This window comes from Microcaecilia unicolor, chromosome 13, assembly GCF_901765095.1.
Source record: "Microcaecilia unicolor chromosome 13, aMicUni1.1, whole genome shotgun sequence".
Taxonomy (NCBI): domain Eukaryota; kingdom Metazoa; phylum Chordata; class Amphibia; order Gymnophiona; family Siphonopidae; genus Microcaecilia; species Microcaecilia unicolor.
In genome coordinates this window covers 54,510,923-54,530,860 of record NC_044043.1, presented here as the reverse complement: position 1 = coordinate 54,530,860, position 19,938 = coordinate 54,510,923, and the positions used below count along the sequence as shown (strand labels likewise).

The window sequence follows — 19,938 nt, the reverse complement described above, 5'->3', positions numbered from 1 at the left end:
TGTACACCGCGCTGAACCCTAATTTTGGGAAAGTAGTGTGGAGTGTTGCCACAATTTGGGTTTCTGCCAGGTACTTGTGACCTGGCTTGGCCACTGTTTGGAAAACAGGATACTGGACTAGATGGATCATCGGTCTGACCCAGTATGGCTACTCTTATGTTCCTATGTAAAGCAGTGGTCAGGAAGTATAGCATTGATATTGATATTGGCTTCTCAACCCAGTCCTCAGGGCATACCAAGTCCTAGTGGGTTTTCAGGATATCCACAATGAATACACATGAGATAGGTGGGCATGCACTTCCTCCTTGTATGCAAATCTATCTCATGCATATTCATTGTGGATATCCAGAAAACCCGATGGTGTACCCTGAGGACTGGGTTGAGAAGGCCTAGGCTTAAAATAATCACCATAAACACTATTTATAGGAGGCCATTCTATTTCTGCGGGCTGTGAGCCTATTCTATAGGCTGTGTTGGTATTACTGCACAGGCAGCTGCTAGTATGGCTTTGTAAAAGGGGGGTATATTATTACACGATTTCTTGACTTAATTCCCTTTTGTTCCCATTGAAGTGGGCTTGAAGTTGTAAGATTATTCTCCTGTTATACATTTTTATTGGATTGTACTGCTTTCTTTTTCCTTTTTAGTTGCTTTATGTAACAATTTAAATTTCAATGAAAAAACCCCCCACATATTACTGCTCTGTACCATGAAACTAAAAAAAGAATGACAAAGTCAGAGTAGCACTAATAGTTTTGCCTTGGCTGGAGAGAGAGATTTCTGGGGCTTTCTATGTCAGATCTGCAGCCAACCAGGAAGCCACATTGCCACATGAACATTTCATTGCATTTACCTCGGTGGATGCCAGCCTCATGTAAGAAGGTCGGAGCTCCATGAATGTAATGTATTCCTCAACCAGGAGGGTGGACACAGAGTCCACGGAGGTGCTGGGGGTGGATGTGTCAATCACAGCTTGGAGCAAAGGCACCAGCAGGAAATAGTCTGTGCGGCATAGGCCAGCTGGAAGGGACCGATGCTTATGGTAATAGGAGAGCACGTTTCTCATGGCCCTGAATGCAACTTCAAGAAAAACAAAATCAGATGCTCTCATTTGTAGCATCATAAAGTATCGGTCCTTACTAGTTAAAAACATAACAGTTTGAAAACAATTTTGCTCAGGACAGGGCCAACCTTATGCAGGGGTGACAGGGGTGGTGGCACAGGGCTCCACCGTGGTATGTCCTCCTTAAAACATGCATTTTTCTGTAGAGGGCTCAGGGCAGTGGCATTTGTATAGATTGTCTGCCGTCAACCCCAGAGCCTGGTCTTTCCTGCGTCCCATCTCCTTCTGACATAATTCCCTGCTTCCACAAGGGCAGGATGCAGCAGAGGGCAGACTCCAAGATCGGTGGCAGACTACCTATGTGAATTGCTGCTGCTGCTGCTTTGAGCGCTCTATGTAGAAATGCACGTTTTAAGGTGTGTGTGTGGGGGGGGGGGGGGGGGGGGGATCAGAGACAGGGGGACATACCAGACCGCCAGGGTAGGGTGGCCTCCCAAACTGGTCTACACAGGGGCCACCAATTAGTAAGGCTGGCTGTGCTTAGGGTGAATTACACTGATATTTTACCCACATTAAGCAAATGTCTGAGAACTGTCCTTCCACAACATGTACCTATAGTTGCTCTAAGAGGAGGCCTTCCAGAGGTTGTATTTAGGCCAGGGAAGGATCAGTGCTTGCAGAGATGACATTTTCAACTCCACATGCATATTTGGTTTAGAAAACGTCTGTCTGCAGAAAGACCAAATGCAAGTGACCACATGTACCTCCCCCCCCCCCCCCCCCCCCGATATTCAGTGGCGTTGCCCAACCAGGATCAGCACCTGGCCGGTTAAATGCCGGAAAATTATCTATCTGCTGATATTCAGTGGTACAAGGCTGGCCATGTACTGCTAAATATTGATGGTTAGTGGCTAGCGGATAGCTGGTTATATTGGGCGATATAACCTGCTATCCTCCAATGTGACCGGCCAAGTTTGGCGGCCATATTTGGCCATGTGTAACCCTAGAATATCTTTGGCCGGTCTGAATTTAACTGGCCAATGCTAAATATCAGCTTGGATGGTTAAATTCTGACCGGCAAAAGATAAACTGGATATTGAATGCTGGTCACCGAAAACGTCCCGGCATTGAATATGAGGTCTCTGTGCAGACTGCGGGAGTCAGCCAGTCTAATTCCCGCAGTCTAAAAATCGGCCTCTTCATCTTTCAAATTTTCTCTCCAGCGGCATTGATCACCTGCCAGGACAGTTGTAAAAAGTGCTTCAACAAAGATCTGGCACCAGCAAATGGAGGCTGAAACAAAATGGCTCCACATCTGTATGGATGATTTCACTGCAGCTGCTCAGGAGCAACTGTACTGGAAGAGACACATTATGAACACCCTTGCCAGGGGCGGCCCGTCCATTAGGCCACCTGAGGTGGGGGCCTCAGGCAGCACTCTTCAGGAGTGGCATCTCAGGGAGTGGCATCTCCCCCTTCACGGTGTTTCACCTCATCACAGTGATGTTCTAAACCCAGCAGTGGCAGCGATTCCCATAAACTGCCCTGCTGCCTCTGGCACCCGCCTCTTCCTTTTACTGCGGCTGCCTCTCTGAAGTAACTTCCTGTTTTGTCAGAGGCTCAGGCCGCAGTAAAGGGAAGAGGCAGGTGCCGACAATGGCAGGGCAGCGTATGGGAATCGCTGCCAGGTTTGGAACGTCACCATGATGAGGTAAAATGCCCAGGGGGTGGCATCTTGGCCCAAGGGGGGGGGATGCTAGCTCCGCCTCAGGTGGCATCTTGCCTTGGGCTGGCCCTAGCATTGCTATTGCTACCATAGCACCTGTAGAACTGCCCTTCTAATGAAGGGGCTGCCCTACTGGTGCTAGAGTATTGACTTGACTTGATCCACAGCAGATTTTAAAGCAAAAGAATTTCACTTTGAGAACTGGTGCAAAGCCACAGAAAGAAAGCATGTGTAATCTTTGACCCAGTGCAGTTTGACAGTTGGCTTCTCTATGCTCTGTTTCTGACTGATCCAATTTAAAGTTCTATTGTATTCTTTCCCTTTTTGGGCGATCACAAAGCTCTCTGTGAAAGCTCCGATTAAAACTTTCTACTAAACTGAACCATTATGCTCCAGTGTAAAGCCTACGTTCATCTCAGCGAAAACTGATATAATTGCCTTAACTAGATGCAGTGTAATTGTCTACTACTAGGAACAGAAGGGTTGATATTCAAAGTGATTGAAAGAATCAGAAACGGCTCCTGGCTGGTTAAATTGCTTGTCCAGGGCTAACTGGGCATATTCAGTGGCATTTAACTGGTTAGTGCTGCTGAAAATGTCCGGTTGGCACCCAACTTGAAACTGGCTATTTTGGGGGTGTTCTGGGGATGGAGTCAGTACTTGCCTGATTAAGTGCTGATAATCAACTCTTAACTGACTAAGATAACTGCATAAAATGCAGTCCTACTTTTATGTGGTTCACCATAGCCAGTTAAGTGCTAAGTATTCCACTATTTTATTTATTTAGATTTTGCTCACACCTTTTTCAGTAGTAGCTCAAGGTGAGTTACATTCAGGTACACTGGATATTTCTCTGTCCCAGGAGGGCTCACAATCTAAGTTTGTACCTGAGGCAATGGAAGGTTAAGTGACTTGCCCAAGATCACAAAGAGCAGCAGTGGGATTTGAACCGGCCACCTCTGGATTGCAAAACTGGTGATCTAACCACTAGGCTACTCCTCCACTAGCAACATTCTATGTAGAGGCCTGCCCTTGCAGATCACCAATGTGGCCGCGCAGGCTTCTGTTTCTGGAGCAACAGTGGGATTTGAACCGGCCACCTCTGCATTGCAAGACCGGTTATCACTGTCTCTGTATAACAGGAAATTCTAGAGCCCAGACATAGCATTACATTGAATTTCCAAGGATAACACCAGTGTATTGGGCCCAGAGTTTTTAGTTATGTCAGTCCTCATCGGTGTAAGTTGTGGAACATTTCTAGTTACCTAACTTTTAGGAAAGCCTTGAAGACTTGGCTGTTTAAACAGAGTTTGAGAGTATTTTTGATCCTATGTTTTAATATGAGGGCTTCCCCCCCCCCCTTTGGTTACTATTTAATATTTGTAATGTGTTATATTTTTATTCTAAAACAACTTTAATACTGTTGTGCTAAGAAGTATATTAAGCTAATAAATCAAATCTTTGATGCGTGTAAGTGATGGTACGTCCAGGTGCCATTTCATAGAATTGCCTGGAAAGTGCAGATGGCAGCGGAGTAATCCTCACCTTCCTGCCTTTAAGAAAATTAATCCTTCTGTAGAAAACTACTGTTGTTGCTGTTTTTAACATCACATCAATTTCAGTCATGCTCTGGGGTTACTCACGCTTATTATCCTTCAAGTGCTGGAATGTTCTTTCTGAGGAGAGCACAGACAGACACTGAAGTGAAATGTCTCTGTCCAGCACTGATGTGGCTTTGTTCATAGACACATGTGACAAATATTCCATGCGTGCTGGAAAAGATCCAAAAGCATTGATGGGGATGACATTCTGGGGAGAAAGAAATTTCAGCACCACTAATGCTGTCCAGCTACTAGGGTTATAAGGTTAAGGTTAAAATGTATTTCTTATCTACCTTTAACAAGGCGGACTACAATAAAACATGCATTTAACATATATCTACTAATCAAATATAAGAGGAAGGACAAAACATTCAACCGTCTGTGGTCAGTGTTTGGCTGACTGTTGCTGGCTTTAAGCCCAGATATTCAATGCCGAGCCATGTCCGGGTTCCAGCACTGAATATTTGGGCATATGTGGCCGGATAAAACTTAGCCCGTTTTGTGCAATTTTCAGTACTTAAGAGGAATGCAAAAAGATACGACTGTGTTTTATGTGGTCCCAATTATGCGGTTATCGTAGCCAGTTAAATGCCAAATATTGGCACTTAACCAGCTAAGTGACAACTGCGCCCCTGGAATACCCACAACATAGCCGGTTTCCGCTCGGGCCCTAACCGGACGTTTTCAGTGATACTATCCAGAGAAGTGCTGCTGAAAATGCCCAGTTAGCCCTGGACAGAGGATTTACATGGCCAGGAGCCTCTCATGGCTGCCCATAGTTCTCATCTGCAGTATGTTTAGAGCAAGGCAGTGAAACTGCTAGAAAGACAGTGCAGTCGCCCTGGTACTACCCTGCAGTTTCTGCGTGGAAGGAGAAGGAAGGGATTTAGTACATGGCTTTTTTCAGTTGTAGTTCAAGGTGAATTATATTCAGGTGCAGACGATATTTTGCTATCCTAAGGCAGCAACTCTATAACTTGGTGCTTTGATCTAGGCACCACAATGAGGCACATAGTACCAATTCTGTAACAGCACATAGGCTGGCGTAAGTGTGCCATGCAACGCACATAACAGTATTCTATAAGTTGCACACATCACTTGGCGACACACCCATAAATCTGCCTATGCTCCGTCCACATCTACATCCCCTTTGCAGTTATGTGCTATTGGCACATATGTGCTAACTTATAGAAGAGCACCTACTGTACATATGGGCCAGATTCTGTAAATGGTGTCTAAAAAACATTCGTGTCCAAAAATAGCACTTAGTGTTATTCTATAAACCATGTCTAAAGTTAGGTAAGGTTTACAGAATACAGCATAGGGCCTACATTTAGGCTTAGCCATTTATGCTACTGAAAACCTGCTGTAAATACCCGCTCCTAAATGTAGGCACGTTCCTCCGAATTCTATAACCAGACGTCAGCAAGTTCACACAAAAGAAAAGGCGAGAATTTTTGGGGCTTAGGTCTCGAACTCTCTCCCTGGGAGGAACATTTAAGCTGAAATTTGCATGCAGATGTCTTGTTTCTTTTGGTAATATTTATTATGTTTTCTTTGATCCTGAAAAATTGAAGCTCCTATTAATAAGTAAAGAAAGCAGGGATCTTCAAGCCTCTGAGGCACCCATAGGGAGCTGAAACCGCAGGCTAACTTGTGATTCTGTCCTCCTAATGTCTATTGTAAGAGTTTTTTTTTACTCTTTTATTTCCTCTGACTAATACCTTGTATCTTGATCATTAATAGTGGACTAAGTATAAAAGAAATTTTTTTGAAAATCCATGGAAATGTAATGGATGATTCCTTAATCTTTGGATGTATTTCCTGATTTCTATACATTTATTATTGTGAATGTATTAATTTTGAAATTTAATAAACAAATATTAAAAAAAAAAACAAAAAAACAAAAACCATGTCTAAAGTTAGGTAAGGTTTACAGAATACAGCATAGGGCCTACATTTAGGCTTAGCCATTTATGCTACTGAAAACCTGCTGTAAATACCCGCTCCTAAATGTAGGCACGTTCCTCCGAATTCTATAACCACGTGCGTAAATTTGTGGAATGCCCCCGACACGCCCACACTCCTCCCGTGGTTGCTCCTGCTTTTCAACTACATGTATTAAGATTTATGCGCACCTCTTTTCAGAATAGACCTAAAAAGATGCACACGTAAATCCTAATTATTGCCAATTAGTGCTGATAATTGGTTTGTTATTGGCCAATTATCGTCACTGATTGGCTCGTTAGTCAATTAAAGTGCATGCGTAAATTGGAAATGTGCCCAATTTAATGCGTGTAACTCACCACGCCGTATATAGAATCCAGGGGAAGGTGTGTAACTGGAAATGATTAGCACTGCTGATGCAAGTAAGTCTAGGTGCCAGTTTATAGAATTGACCTATTTGTACCTGAGGCACTGGAGGATCTTGGAAAACAGCAGTTGGATTTGAACCCTGGCTTCCCTGGTCCTCAAAAAGCAAAATAGTACGGGTAGGCCACAAACCTTCAGTGGCCAAATATAAGCTTACAAAACTATTGTCGAAGCACCTCACATAAAAAGACCCAATATGGGACTGTGTTTCGGCGGGCCCAGAGGATAGAGGAGAAGCCTTCCACCCTATGTCTCCACCACAGACGTGTAAGCTACAGAAGCTCTACTCAGAACCCTGGTGAGGATCTTCATCGATGTTTTACAGTAGTATTTCATCAGCACCTTTGCTTGAGCATTCATTTGTACTGCAGTTGACAGTGTATATGACCCCTTGAGGCAGGCGATTTTTCACCGAAGCACGGTCCCGTATTGGGTTTATTTTTAATGTAACATGCTTTGACAATAAAGTTTTTTAAACTTATATTTGGCTGCTGGGGGTTTGTGGCCTATCCCACCGTTTTGCTTTTTGTTCTCTACATAAGGTTTTTTTTTCTTGCTTTTTTAATTCTTAATTTTCCCTGGACATTGATTTCCATGGTTCTCAGCCTGCTGCTCTAACCGCTAGGGCCCCAGGCAGAAAAGTTAAGATGAGCCCCTATAACACCAGCTCTCCCAAGGTAGTGGGGACTCTGGGGGAGGATGGAAACCCCTTCAGAGCTCCAGTAATCATACCTCATAAAGGACAAACACATTCCAGACATATATACTGTAGAAAATCTATCACAATAAAGCAGCACTTATGTCCAGGACTCAAATAACAACAACCTTAGGGCAGCATCCTAGAATACCAATATATTTTTTGCTGGAAAAATATAACTACTCAGACTGCTACAGATCCCTACACTCCTATCACTTCTGCAGAATACAAACAGAGTTTCAAAAATCTGAATGTTTTTGTTGTTACATTTGTACCCCACACTTTTTCCCACTCATGGCAGGCTCAATGCGGCAGGCAATGGAGGGTTAAGTGACTTGCCCAGAGTCACAAGGAGCTGCCTATGCTGGGAATTGAACTCAGTTCCCCAGGACCAAAGTCCACCACCTTAACCACTAGGCCACTCCTCACCTTGTAATGCAACACTGGAGAAACAGAACAGCACTAACTCCCAGGACTCAAAGAGCAACAACCTTATCCAGAAAATGGGGCACTGTAAATATTAAACTTGGCCCTAAAACATCAATTCACTTACTGGAAAATAGAACATATGGGACTGCTACAAGATTTCTACATAGAAACTATATGCTAGCGTAGGTTTGTCCAACTTTGGTCCTCGAGGGTCGCAATCCAGTCAGATTTTCAGGTTTTCCCCAATGAAAATGCATGAGATCTTTTTCATGCCCATCCTTCATTGTAACATGGGGAAATCATGAAAACCTGACCTTGCGAGGGCTGAGGTTGGACACCCCTGATGACAGCTAGCAGAATACCACAACCCTATCACATGCAGATAACACAGACAGACTTTCAACAAATATGAAACAAGGGATGACAAATTAGTAATAAAAGTATGAATGTAAAAAACGGAACTAAAAACCTCAAGAAGTTAAACTCTGCACTTATAGCAAAACTAGAGAAATAGAAACTGAAATGTAAGATATCAGTGATACACATTTCCCAAAGCAACATATTCCAATTAATAAATTCACAATACAATTATTTTTTCTACCTTTGTGGTCTGAACATTTAATTTTTTTCATTTGCTTTGATCCCAGTGTCTCTTTTCTGCTTTTCTATGCTTTTTCCTAAGTCGTCTCTTGTCCATATAAAGTTTTTTCTCTAGCTATGTTTACCATCCATCTTCCCTTTGCATCCCTATCTGTCCTGACCAGAATGTGTCCTTGTGTCTATCCTCCCCCCATATTCAGCATCTTCCCTCTATGTCCTTATCTTAATCTGTCCAGCATCTCCCCTCTGTATCCCTGTCCTTATGCTCCCTCCATACCAGGCATCTCCTTTCTGTGTCCTTGTTACTCCCCATGTTTAGCTTCTCTCCTCTCTTTTTTCTTCCTCCCAAACCCCCATCCTGGGGCCAGCATCTCTCTCTCTCTTTCTGTCTCCTGCTGTTCCCCACCCTATGGACAGCAGCTCTCCATCCCTCTCCCCTGCCCCCCCACCCACAGTGCAGCATCTTGCCCTCCCTCCCCCCTTCCCTCTGTTGGTCTAGCTTTTGTCTCCTCTCCCTTCAACCACTCCTGGGTCTGGTCTTTTTCTCTCTCTCTGTCTCTCTCCTCCACCCCCTCCATGTGTTTGGCATCTCTCCCCCTCTCTTCCCCTCACTGTAAGTGTAGAGGACTGGGGGGGGGGGTACAAGAAGAGATGCCAGACCCACAGGAGAGGGGAAGGAAGAGAAGTGAAAGGAGAGAGAGAGAGAGAGAGAGAGAGAGATTCTAGACAGAGGGAGTGGAGAGCGAGAAACTAATGCCTGGGAGGAGGGCACTCCAGTCCAGCAGCAGGCAGCCCTGGGCTTTTCGCCAGGTTTGTTCAGTGGTAGTTACGTCCCTGAGTACATTGGCTCATCATGTCTTACTGCAATGTCAGCACTAGAACATCACCTCCAGCATTGTCAGCATTAAATAATGGGCTAGTCTTGGACCTGTGACCTAATATTTATATGCATAGATCTTGTTTATGAAAATTAAGGTAGGCAGTTTGTACAGATGGCATTATTTTTTCTGAAAAAATACATAGCTTGACTGAAGAGGAGTTTGTTCATGTTCTGCAGCACTTGAAGAGAGATCCTTTATGCACTGGAATAGTAGCGATTTGAGGAGCTGATACAGCTTCAGTCAAGCTAAGTACTTGTGGGACTGTATTTTGAAATAAGTCATGAACTACTAGTGGTGTGTGTTGGAACTTTGGGGATCTGATGTGGATATTTTTGTTTTTGGATGACTACAACAGACTATGTGGGTTTTATTTTTTCTCCGATTTTTTAGTTAGCAATTTTTTTGTTCCTCTCTTTTTTTTTCTGGAGATAGATAATTTAGTGGGGCCAATGATAATATCTGTGAATCCCTTTGGGGATAGACTGACACGTTTGGTCAGACCATTGCTCTTTGAGTTTTGAGGCCTCGTTTGTTTAAATTGGGAGATATTTCATAGCTCCCCACAGTCTGGGTTAGCCACCCTGTTAGCAAATTGCATATTTCATGCTCCTTTTGGATTATTATTTCAGAGACATGCTGAGATTTCTTACCCTTAGTATTGGACAGATGGAGTCTCCATGTTAATTTTCTCAAGGGTGCAGGCAAACACTGATTGAAAAGAACATGCAGTTTCCCCTTCATGTCTGGCCTTTTCTCCAGCAAGCTCATCTGAAAAGTGAATGCACAGCTGCTAAGGGTTTTCCAAAGCCCAGTCTTTCAGCACATTTCAGTATAGTCAATCCCAAGAATAGACTTGTATCTTGTATGGGAATCTTAAACACAAGGGATGATAATAAAGTCAGCTGACATCAGACATGCACACCTACATACAAACACCATACACAAACATACAGACACACAAACACGCTCTTCTGATACCACAGGCATAATACATCCTATGGACATGACCTGTTTATGCTCCCTTTTCTCTCTTCAGTGGCAGAAATTTGACAAAAATTAAGGGCCCTATTACTAAGCCATGCTGTAGGTACACTAGCATTTGTAGTGTGCGCTAATACTAGAGACACCCATATATTGCTATGGGTGTCTCTAGCATTAGTGTGTGCTAATATTTAGCACATGCTAAAATGCTAGCGCACCTTAGTAAACAAGGCCCTAAATGTGTCAAATATAGAGAGCAAAAATGAAGGAGTGCGCACTGACAAAAATACACACAAAAAAGAAAAAAAATACTTTATTTATTTATTTGTTACATTTGTATCCCACATTTTCCTACTTATTTGCAGGCTCAATGTGGCTTACAATTTTTCCGTCATGACTTATGTCATTTCAGAATACATATACAATTGGTAATATATATAGAACATGAATGCTAACAGTCGAATAAAAAGGAAAATAAATACAAATGGTATAAAAAAATACAAATGGTACCACATATTGAACATGGATTGCATATTAAAATTAAACAATACAGTGTAGGAAGAGAATGAACCTATTGTTAAGTAAATGATGGTGACATACAGTTCCAAGTTATTATGGTATGTCATGTTAAAGAGACGTGTCTTTAGTGCCTTATGGAAATTAATTAGGTTGTGGATTATTTTCAGGTCCAATGGTAGAGCATTCCACATTTGTGAACTCAAGTATGAAAAGCTGGATGCATGTATTAGTTTATATTTTAGACCCTTACAACTGGGGAAGTGAAGATTTAGGAATGTGCGTGCCAATCTTTGTTAAAACAACACAAAAATTAAAAATAATGTGATCATATAAGACCTGGTTGTCAATTGCTTTAAAACTGCTGATTGCCAGGGGCTGAATATCACTCCCACTGACTTTAGCTTCTTGTATATGAATTTTTGAAAGGTATAATTTAGGACTATATGTAAAGAAAGTTTTTAGATTTTTTTATTAACCCCTGACGCAGGTATAGGCTGAAACATGATCTTGTCAAATTTTATGGGATCACCTTCTAGTTGATATTCAACATGATTTAACTGGCCAGAAACAGCCACTGACCGGTTAAATTGCTTGTTTGAGGCTATCTGCTAATTTTCAGTGGCACTTAACCGGTTATCACCACTGAAAATTAGTGGTTAGCGCCTAAGTGTAAACTGGCTATTTTGGCGGTATTCCTGGGGCGGAGTCAGCATTTGCCAGTTAAGTGCCAATATTCAGCACTTAACTGGCTAGAGTAACCAAACAAATGGGACCACATAAAACACAGTCCTATCTTTATGTGGCAACCCATTGCTGGTTAAGTTCTAAATATTGACTTAATCAGCCATATGTTAGCCAGAGCTGTATAACTGGATATTCAATGCCAAAGCTCAGACATGGCCCGTCATTGGATATCTCGGAATAATACTGGCAGTGGTCAGTGAACACCCAGTGCCGCTGGTTGAATATTTACCCCATTATTTTTAATTTTTGTATTTTTAATAATGTATTCATTCATTTTTCAATTGCTTTTGTTTTTTTCTTTGTGAGTGTGCCCTCCCTTGTGTTTGCCATTTCATTTGTTTTGCACTTGCCTCTCTTTTATTGCTTCTTCCAAATATATTGAGTACACATAAGCTGGAACCAAACAGGGTCCTTTTACAAAGGTGCACTAGTGTTTTTAGCTTGAGCTAAAAATGAGAGAGGCCCATATATTCCTATGGGTGTCTCTAGCATTTAGCGTACGCTAAAAATGCTACCACGCCTTTGTAAAAGACTCCTTAAGACATTACAACCCCGGAGAGATACCGTACTCGAAAGGTCTTATTTTTATAAAGTAGAACTCATTACAAGAGGAGCACTTTTAAATTGAGGACATTGGTGAGCAACTCTTTAGTACTCTTTTTAGTACCTGGATGATCTTCTAGACTTTTCAAAAAGTGTTTCATTTATTTAAGTTCTTTTTCTTTGGGGGGTGGAAGGAGTAGCAGTTAAGCGGTGTAATTGTGTCTGTTATCATATACAATAGAGTTGACTTTTGATAATGAGCTTTGAACATACCATGCCTGTCCTCACATTGCTCATCACCAGTTCAGATCTGTTTTTCGGAAGGTGGTCATCTTGCATTTCCCGAGCAACAAATCTGTAGAGCTGTTCTTCTACGCAAGTGCTGATGTGAGTTGTGAGTGCAAGATACGAGTCACCTACAACAGGTAATAGGATCTATGAAGAAATAGGACCAAGAACCATTTCAAAAAATATAAGGATGGAAAAAATGAAGAATGTCATGTCCATCACTTACACTGTATGAGATTAACTCCTGATCTGACAATTGCAATGGCAGTAGGTGATAACTGAGATACTGGGTAGAGGAAAAGATGCCAATCGTGGAGGTCCCCAAGACCTTGGGTCTTTGTGGCTCATGTCATATGGGCCACAGCTCTTGAAAGCCTATTCACACTTCCACACCTGTACTTCATCTGCAATATCTTGCACTAGTATAACTACAGATTGTGAGAATAAGCCCCAAGTTCTGCACAGGAAGTCTCCAGAAAGGTTCGGAACTGAGCCTCTATTACTGATGGATGCATTCTCGCTGTAGAGAATATAGTCTCTTCAGGTAAGGGCATCGGTGGCAGTAAAGTAGTGTTGGAAAAGTTGAATGGAGGAGATAGCAGGGTGAAGATAGGCCCACTACATGCCCAACAGTAATTATTTACATTGATAGGAGTAGAAGAAAGGGCTTCATATTCTAATACTGGCAGTCCCTCAGTACTTCCACATTTACATATTCATTCTCAGAAACCATCACCAGCATCGAAAATAAATCAGCCACCAACACTGATTAAGTACAAACAGAAGGGTCAAGACAGAATAACACAGACTTTCTTCATTACCATCTTGGATTGTTCTGGTAGCTCTTTCCATGATAAAATTATTTTCTGTTTCCGAGAGGTCTGTGAAGAAGCTGATGTGGTTTTCATTCATTTGTTGCTGGACTGCATCAGATAGCTTCACTGTGAATTCCTTCCATTCCTGCTCAGTTCAAACAATATGGTGACATCAAGCTTAGTATTCCTGTTTAATGCAGTCCCTAAAGGTCCATTCCATAGTACCACTCTGAGCCAGGATATAATTATTGCCACCCTATCCACCAGTTTGACTGCAATCACTAAACCCCCGTTATACTAAAGGGTTTTTACCATTTGGTATGATAGGGAGAATCATAGGAGCCAGAAAGGGGTGGGCCATGGGAAATCATGGGCCAACCAACTTTATGGCGGTCAATGACTGTGGAAGAGATAGTGCCAGTTATATGGCATGTAATTAACTGGAGCCCTGGATTTATTGCCTGAGATGACTGAAGCAGCCCAGCAGAAGAAGGCAGGACAGAGGCATATACCATAAGAACATAAGACTAGCCATAATGGGTCAGACCAATGGTCCATCTAGCCCAGTATCTTGTTTCCAATAGTGGCCAAACCAGGTCACAAATACCTGGCAGAAACCCAAATAGTGGCAACATTCCATGTTACCAGTCTCAGGGCAAGCAGTTGCATCCCCATGTCTGTCTCAATAGCAGATTATGGACTTTTCCTCTAGGAATTTGTCCAAACCTTTTTTAAACCCAGATATGCTAACTGCTGTTACTATATCCTCCGACAAAGAGTTCCAGAGCTTAACTATTCATTGAGTGAAAAAATATTTCCTCCTATTTGTTTTAAAAGTATTTCCATGTAACTTCCTTGAGTGCTCCCTAGTCTTTGTACTTTTGGAACGAGTAAAAAACCCGATTTACTTACATAGTAACACAGTAAATGACGATAGATAAAGACCTGTATGGTCCATGCAGTCTGCCCAACAAGATAAACTCATTTTACATGGTATGTGATACTTTATATGTATACCCGAGTTTGATTTGTCCTTGCCATTCTCACAGACCGTAAAAGTCTGCCCAGTACTGTTCTTGTACTAAGTTCTGAAGCTAACGTCGAAGCCCCTTAAAATTTACACTCCAGCCCATCCCTATCCAGTTACGATCAGGGCATAGACCGTAGAAGTCTGCCGAGCTCCCGTTTTGTTTCCTACTTCTATTCATTTTACCATACCAGAGTGTGTGTGGGGTGAACCTGGCTTGGAGATTTTTCTGAAGATTGGAAGCCAGTGGGTATGTATCTGTGTGTGTGGGGGAGAGAGGAGAGGAGGTAGATTGTGGATCCCGTGGTGAAGAGAGGGGATTAAGGTGATGCTGGGAAATGAAGGCATAAAGAAATGGGGACAGGAGATAATGGGTAGGGAGCACAGGATAAAGATAAGCGGGGGATGTGGGGCAAGGAAGAGAGGGAGAAATGGAGTCAGGGGGTTTTAGGTGGAGAGACAGAGTGTCATGGAGATTCTAGGCAGTGGGTGGGGCAGAGAATCCTGATCAGGGTAGAATTAGATAAAAGAGGGACAGGAGCCATGGGAGGAGCTTGGTTGGTTTATCTACCTCCTCCCCAACTAAAATTACATTATGCTGCCCCTGGAAAAAATACTTAGAGGCCGTTTTATTAAGTCATGGCAAAATCTGGGCTTAATGCATGCTAACGCGGGACTTTCTTGCGTGCTAACTCATATTTATCACTGCCTATTGTTCAAGCTTTTTTTTTAAATTTTGTAGGTCATGCATTAATATCAACACGTGGTACCTGCAAGAAAATAACCACCTGCTATTTAGGAGGCACTCCATGTTCCCGCATTATTTATTTGTTTGGATTTTGCTCACATCTTTTTCAGTAGTAGCTGTAGGTGAGTTACATTCAGGTACACTGGACATTTCTCTGTCCCAGGAGGGCTCACAATCTAAGTTTGTACCTGAGGCAATGAAGGGTTAAGTGACTTGCCCAAGATCACAAGGAGCAGCAGTGGGAATTGTCTGCATTATTTAGTTTGCATGTGCTAATCAGAGCACGCTAGCTGGATAATGCTTCCCTGTTCGTTCCCTCCCCCCACCCCAGGCCACACTCCCTCCCAAAAAATATTTTTGAAAAGTACAGTAAATATTGCACAATTAGCGCAAGCTAAGAGGCAAACTACTGCAAAACACTTTAATGCATCTCGTGATAGGCCTTTTCTACTGCACTATGCGTGAGTTAACACTTAACATGGTTTAGTAAGTTAACATTCAGCTTGCACTATAGCTTTCCTGTAGATTTTACTCCTCAGAGTTCAGGCAAGTTGTTTCCTTACTGATCATATGTCCTGTGATTTTGTCTGATCTCTAGGAAGAGAAACGGATTGTAGAGATGAGCAGAAACTGTGGATAAACCAGATAGTCTTTAACTGCCATCATGTTCTATGTTTCTATACTTTAGCATCAGATCTAAAGACACGTAATTAAATAAACACCATTATTGTTTATTGGCTTGCTTGTACACTGCCTTTGGCAACGGCTATAAGCCTGGTGAAGAAACTTATTAAATTATTATTACAGATAATCACATGTAGCTTAACACTGACACCTGATTATGAGAAAACGGTATTGCTGTAAAGTAATTGAATGAGATAGAAACAAGATATGATGACAGAAAAGGACCATGAGGCTTGTCTAGTTTGATTTAATTCAGTTGAAGAAAACTACTCATGTTAGTTATTACTGAGAAATGGTGCCTCTAGAGTTTTGCTGCTAGGATTTCAGTCTAATTTAACTCTGGCTTACTGTCCCTAAATGGAAGAATTAAAAGCAAATACGCCTAGGGTAAGCAAGGTGAGTTTTTGAGTCTCAGGATATTCTACCCACTTCTCTGCATTTTCGTTGTTACCTGTGAATTCTCAATCTGGGTCCTAGCGTTCTCCAGCCAGGGAGAAGATTGTGAGGCTGCTGCCATGGTCCCACTCTGCTCACTTCCTGCCTTATTGCAATCAGTTGCTGTTACTAGGAAGACTGGTTACCACAGCAAACTTTACAAACCAGTTTCCACAGGTAACCTGCACTATGGAGGGAGGAAAAAGTCTGCATTCAGATGGATTCAACTTTGTTTTGACTGAATCTTAGAGCACTTTATTTTTGGCTTCCTCATTTCCTTCTCTTTTGGGTTCCCAGCTAGATCAGAACTGGTCCTTATTGGTTGACAGTGCTATAAGCCTTTATTTCCATAAACCTGAAATTTTTTTCCACTATTTTTCTATCCCTGACTCAGCTTAGCCATCTCAATGACAGTCCTCAGCCAGGGGCCATAGACTGTAGCTTCCTCTGAAACCCAGGACTCCAATTTTGCCCAAGAGGTGGTGCTGTTGTGCAATGACTGAGATGCCCTTTGCCCAGGGGTTTCAAATTCTGCCTTTACAACATCCTAACCCCAGCCAGCCCAGGGAGTAGAAACTTGGCTCACTAATCAAACTTTAGTCTTCTGAAGAGTCAATGTGTAGCAATGGCCCCCTGAGCTACAGGGTTGGCCCTGCAACCAAAGACAATTGCAATAATGAAATATATTATAATAATGAAAACAGCATTGTTTATTGTTTAGGTATTATATAAGACAAGACCCAAAAGCCACTATTCTGTGAAATCCACAGGTGTGCAGAACATTCTGCACTGAGATCATCCTCCAGGTTAGAGCCTCATATCCCTCAGTCCACAAACACATGCTTACCACAGTTTAAGAGGCTTACTATGGGATACACTGAGGTGTCCTGTAGTCATTTTGCACTCTGCACACGCACACCACATGCTAAAAATTTGTAAATATTTGTTTAAACAGAGGGGTACAGAGTGAGCATATCTGTGCTAATCAGTGCATCAGCATTCCCGTGTGCTAACTGATTAGCACATGTGGCCTTATTGCTTACAAAATAGGTGGTGGTAAGGGCTCACATGCCTATCTTTTTAATGGAATCCCCAAGGAAAACAGGGAGAAACTTCAACAAAGAAACAAGAAGCAGCATAGGGTAAAGGGTGACTCATGACTCTCAAGATGGGAGGAGCAGATGAAAAGTCTTTATTAAGGCACCAAAGTAAGACCCGGCATGGCTTTCTATTTCAGCGGACTAGCCTCCTGCTTCAGGGGTCACAAGACTGAAAGTTTGACAAAGGTGGGAGGCTGTGGAGTTAGTTCCGTTTTCCCAGATGAGCGAGGAGTTTTGGGAAAGCCAGGAGAGGGAAGGGTAAGAGTCTAACCTTCCAGCACAGTAGAAAGATTCTCTATGCATGCTGACAATAGGAAGCAGGGGTGGGTCATCCCTCTTCACAGCCTCCCACCTTTGTCAAACTTTCAGTCTTGTGACACCTGAAGCAGGCGGCTATTCAGCCGAAATACCTACCCTTGTCTGGTCTTATTTTGGTGCCTTAATAAAGACTTTTCATCTGTTAATCATTTTAATGGCAACATTAGTGCATGAACTCAAAGAAAAAATATCAACAAAAAGTGGACCATAGATTCACCGTATTCTTATTATGGAGAGATGGTTGCAGTACCTTCGTTATGTGGTTTATGTCGGAAGGGGATGCAGTGGCAAACATGGTTAAACAAAATTGGGACATAATGAGAACCCATCCTGTGTTTAAAGACCAGCATTTACGTGTGGCTTTTTCACATGCAAAAAATTTGAAGGAGCTATTAAGCGCTGCCCAATTTCCAAGAATGAATAGGGTTTCGACAACATCGCCGGCGGGTCATTTCAGATGTGAAGCTTCTGGTTGCAAAACATGTGAGATCACTGAACAAACCAGCAAGTTTTGCAATCCAGTAGACAAGAAATTGTATTATTTGAAGCAACATACCTCATGCCTCACCTCACATGTTATCTATGTGTTAAAATGTCCTTGTAATATGATATACATTGGTAAGACCAAGAGAATTCTACACACTCGCATTAACGAACATAGATCCTGCATCATGAGACAATGTGTGGGAGCTCCAATAGCCCAACATTGTATCACACTAGGGCACAGTTTCACAGATCTGAAATGTTTTGCAATTGACCATGTCTACCCTTCCTTGCGAGAAGGCAACATTAATAGAATTTTGTTACAGAGGGAACTTTTTTGGATTTTTCATTTACGCTTCCTAGAACTGTTGGGCCTCAATACTAGTTTACATAGGGATGTTTCATATAATCTGGAATTTCTACAGTAAGAAGATCACAAGTGCCATTAGCTTGACATAAGTTACTGATGTATATCATCGGTGATTTTCAACTTCCGGCGCTTTTCTCCAAAAAGAGACACTGCTGCCATCTTTTTGACAGCTGACTGTCAACAACATTTAGCGGGAGTTAAGTTACTGTGAGTCGGGTTTTTTGAATGTTTCACTGTATGTTCACTGTTTTTGAAGGATGACAGTTTTTAAACCTTTTTTGCAGGCATTCAGGCTCATATCCATTGATAAAGCAACGGCGAAACGGATGACCGTAGGGATTCAGCGAGCCAAAGACAAGTGCAGTCCTGCTTTAATTTTTTGAATTTATTGCCTGTCGCCCAGTAAAACATTTCCATTTTGACTGATCAATATTCAGCACTATTTAAAATATGATTTAAACACGTATCACTTTCAAGTTATTCTATATGGATGGAGGGTTTTTTTGTCGATGATTATATCAATCGCCTAAAGGGTTCTTCAATAAATTCCCCTATAACGGGGTAGAGTGTTACCTGGCAATAAATGAGACTTTTTTCCCCCCCATCTCTCCATAATAAGAATACGGTGAATCCACAGTCCACTTTTTGTTGATATTTTTTCTTTGAGTTTTTGAGACTGTGTTAAAAGCCTTTGAACAACTGAGTATTAAGTATTCTTAAATATTAGTGCATGGTCATTAAGCCAGAAATGGGAAATCAGCCATTTTTTGGCTGCGGGAAAAAATGGCCATAGCATGCGAGAAAGACCTGCATAAAGGCGTGCTAAGGCCTCTTTTTCCAGCCTTTGGAAAAAGACCCCAAAATCCCTAAGCAGTGGTGTACACCAGACCAGAAGGACTCACCAATGCAGCACAAACAGCACACAAAAGGAGTGTAGTCAGCTCTTCTCGTGGTTTGACTATGCTCTTATTATAAGCAGTGACGTACCCAGGACTCTTAGTGCCCTGTGCCGTTGCTACTTCAGACTGCTTGGACCCGATTCCAAAAGGAAGAGGTGCTATGATCCACCCATTGGTACACCCCTAACCATAAGAAGAATATTTTCAGAGTGCCAGACATTTAGAAGTTCCAGGAATTTGGCAGCATGGTGACCATGGTTCCCACGTCATCCCCACCTTCACCTCTCCAGTGAAGAAAAGTTTCTAGGCTAAGGCCGAGATTTGATAATGTAGGTGAGTAGGTTGAGAGGTAATTCAGTTGTTCATTCTGGAAAGGTGTCTAACTCTTTTCTCAGTGTGGCTGTTACATTACTAGCTGTTCCGAGGTGGATTAATGTCCTTCAAAAACTAGAGCTTCCTGACAAGCATAAACACTGTATTCACCAATCTCTGTGGAAAACATTTCTAAGAATGTAAAGATAACACTGACAGTGTGTTTGTTGCTATACAAAAGGATTACTCATCAAGATCCCTGCCTCAGAACCAGATTATCTCAATGGCTATCCTTCGTCTGA

The 19,938-nt window shown here is 42.2% G+C and overlaps 1 protein-coding gene across 2 annotated transcripts in view; it reads right to left on the bottom strand.

Annotated features, from left to right (window-relative positions):
• Nucleotides 1-19,938, bottom strand: part of LOC115482553 — an 88,777-nt gene that overhangs the window by 51,082 nt on the left and 17,757 nt on the right. The window contains exons 1-6 of one of the 2 annotated variants that reach the window (XM_030222429.1): nucleotides 16,171-16,237; nucleotides 13,267-13,405; nucleotides 12,431-12,592; nucleotides 10,021-10,138; nucleotides 4,433-4,561; nucleotides 854-1,080 (exon numbers count right to left, since the gene is read on the bottom strand). In XM_030222429.1, the coding sequence (XP_030078289.1) occupies nucleotides 854-1,080; nucleotides 4,433-4,561; nucleotides 10,021-10,138; nucleotides 12,431-12,592; nucleotides 13,267-13,353 (723 nt within the window). In that variant the 5' untranslated portion in view covers nucleotides 13,354-13,405; nucleotides 16,171-16,237. Of the gene's footprint in view, nucleotides 1-853; nucleotides 1,081-4,432; nucleotides 4,562-10,020; nucleotides 10,139-12,430; nucleotides 12,593-13,266; nucleotides 13,406-16,170; nucleotides 16,238-19,938 lie in introns of those variants that run through there. The other variant, XM_030222430.1, reaches the window with a different exon arrangement.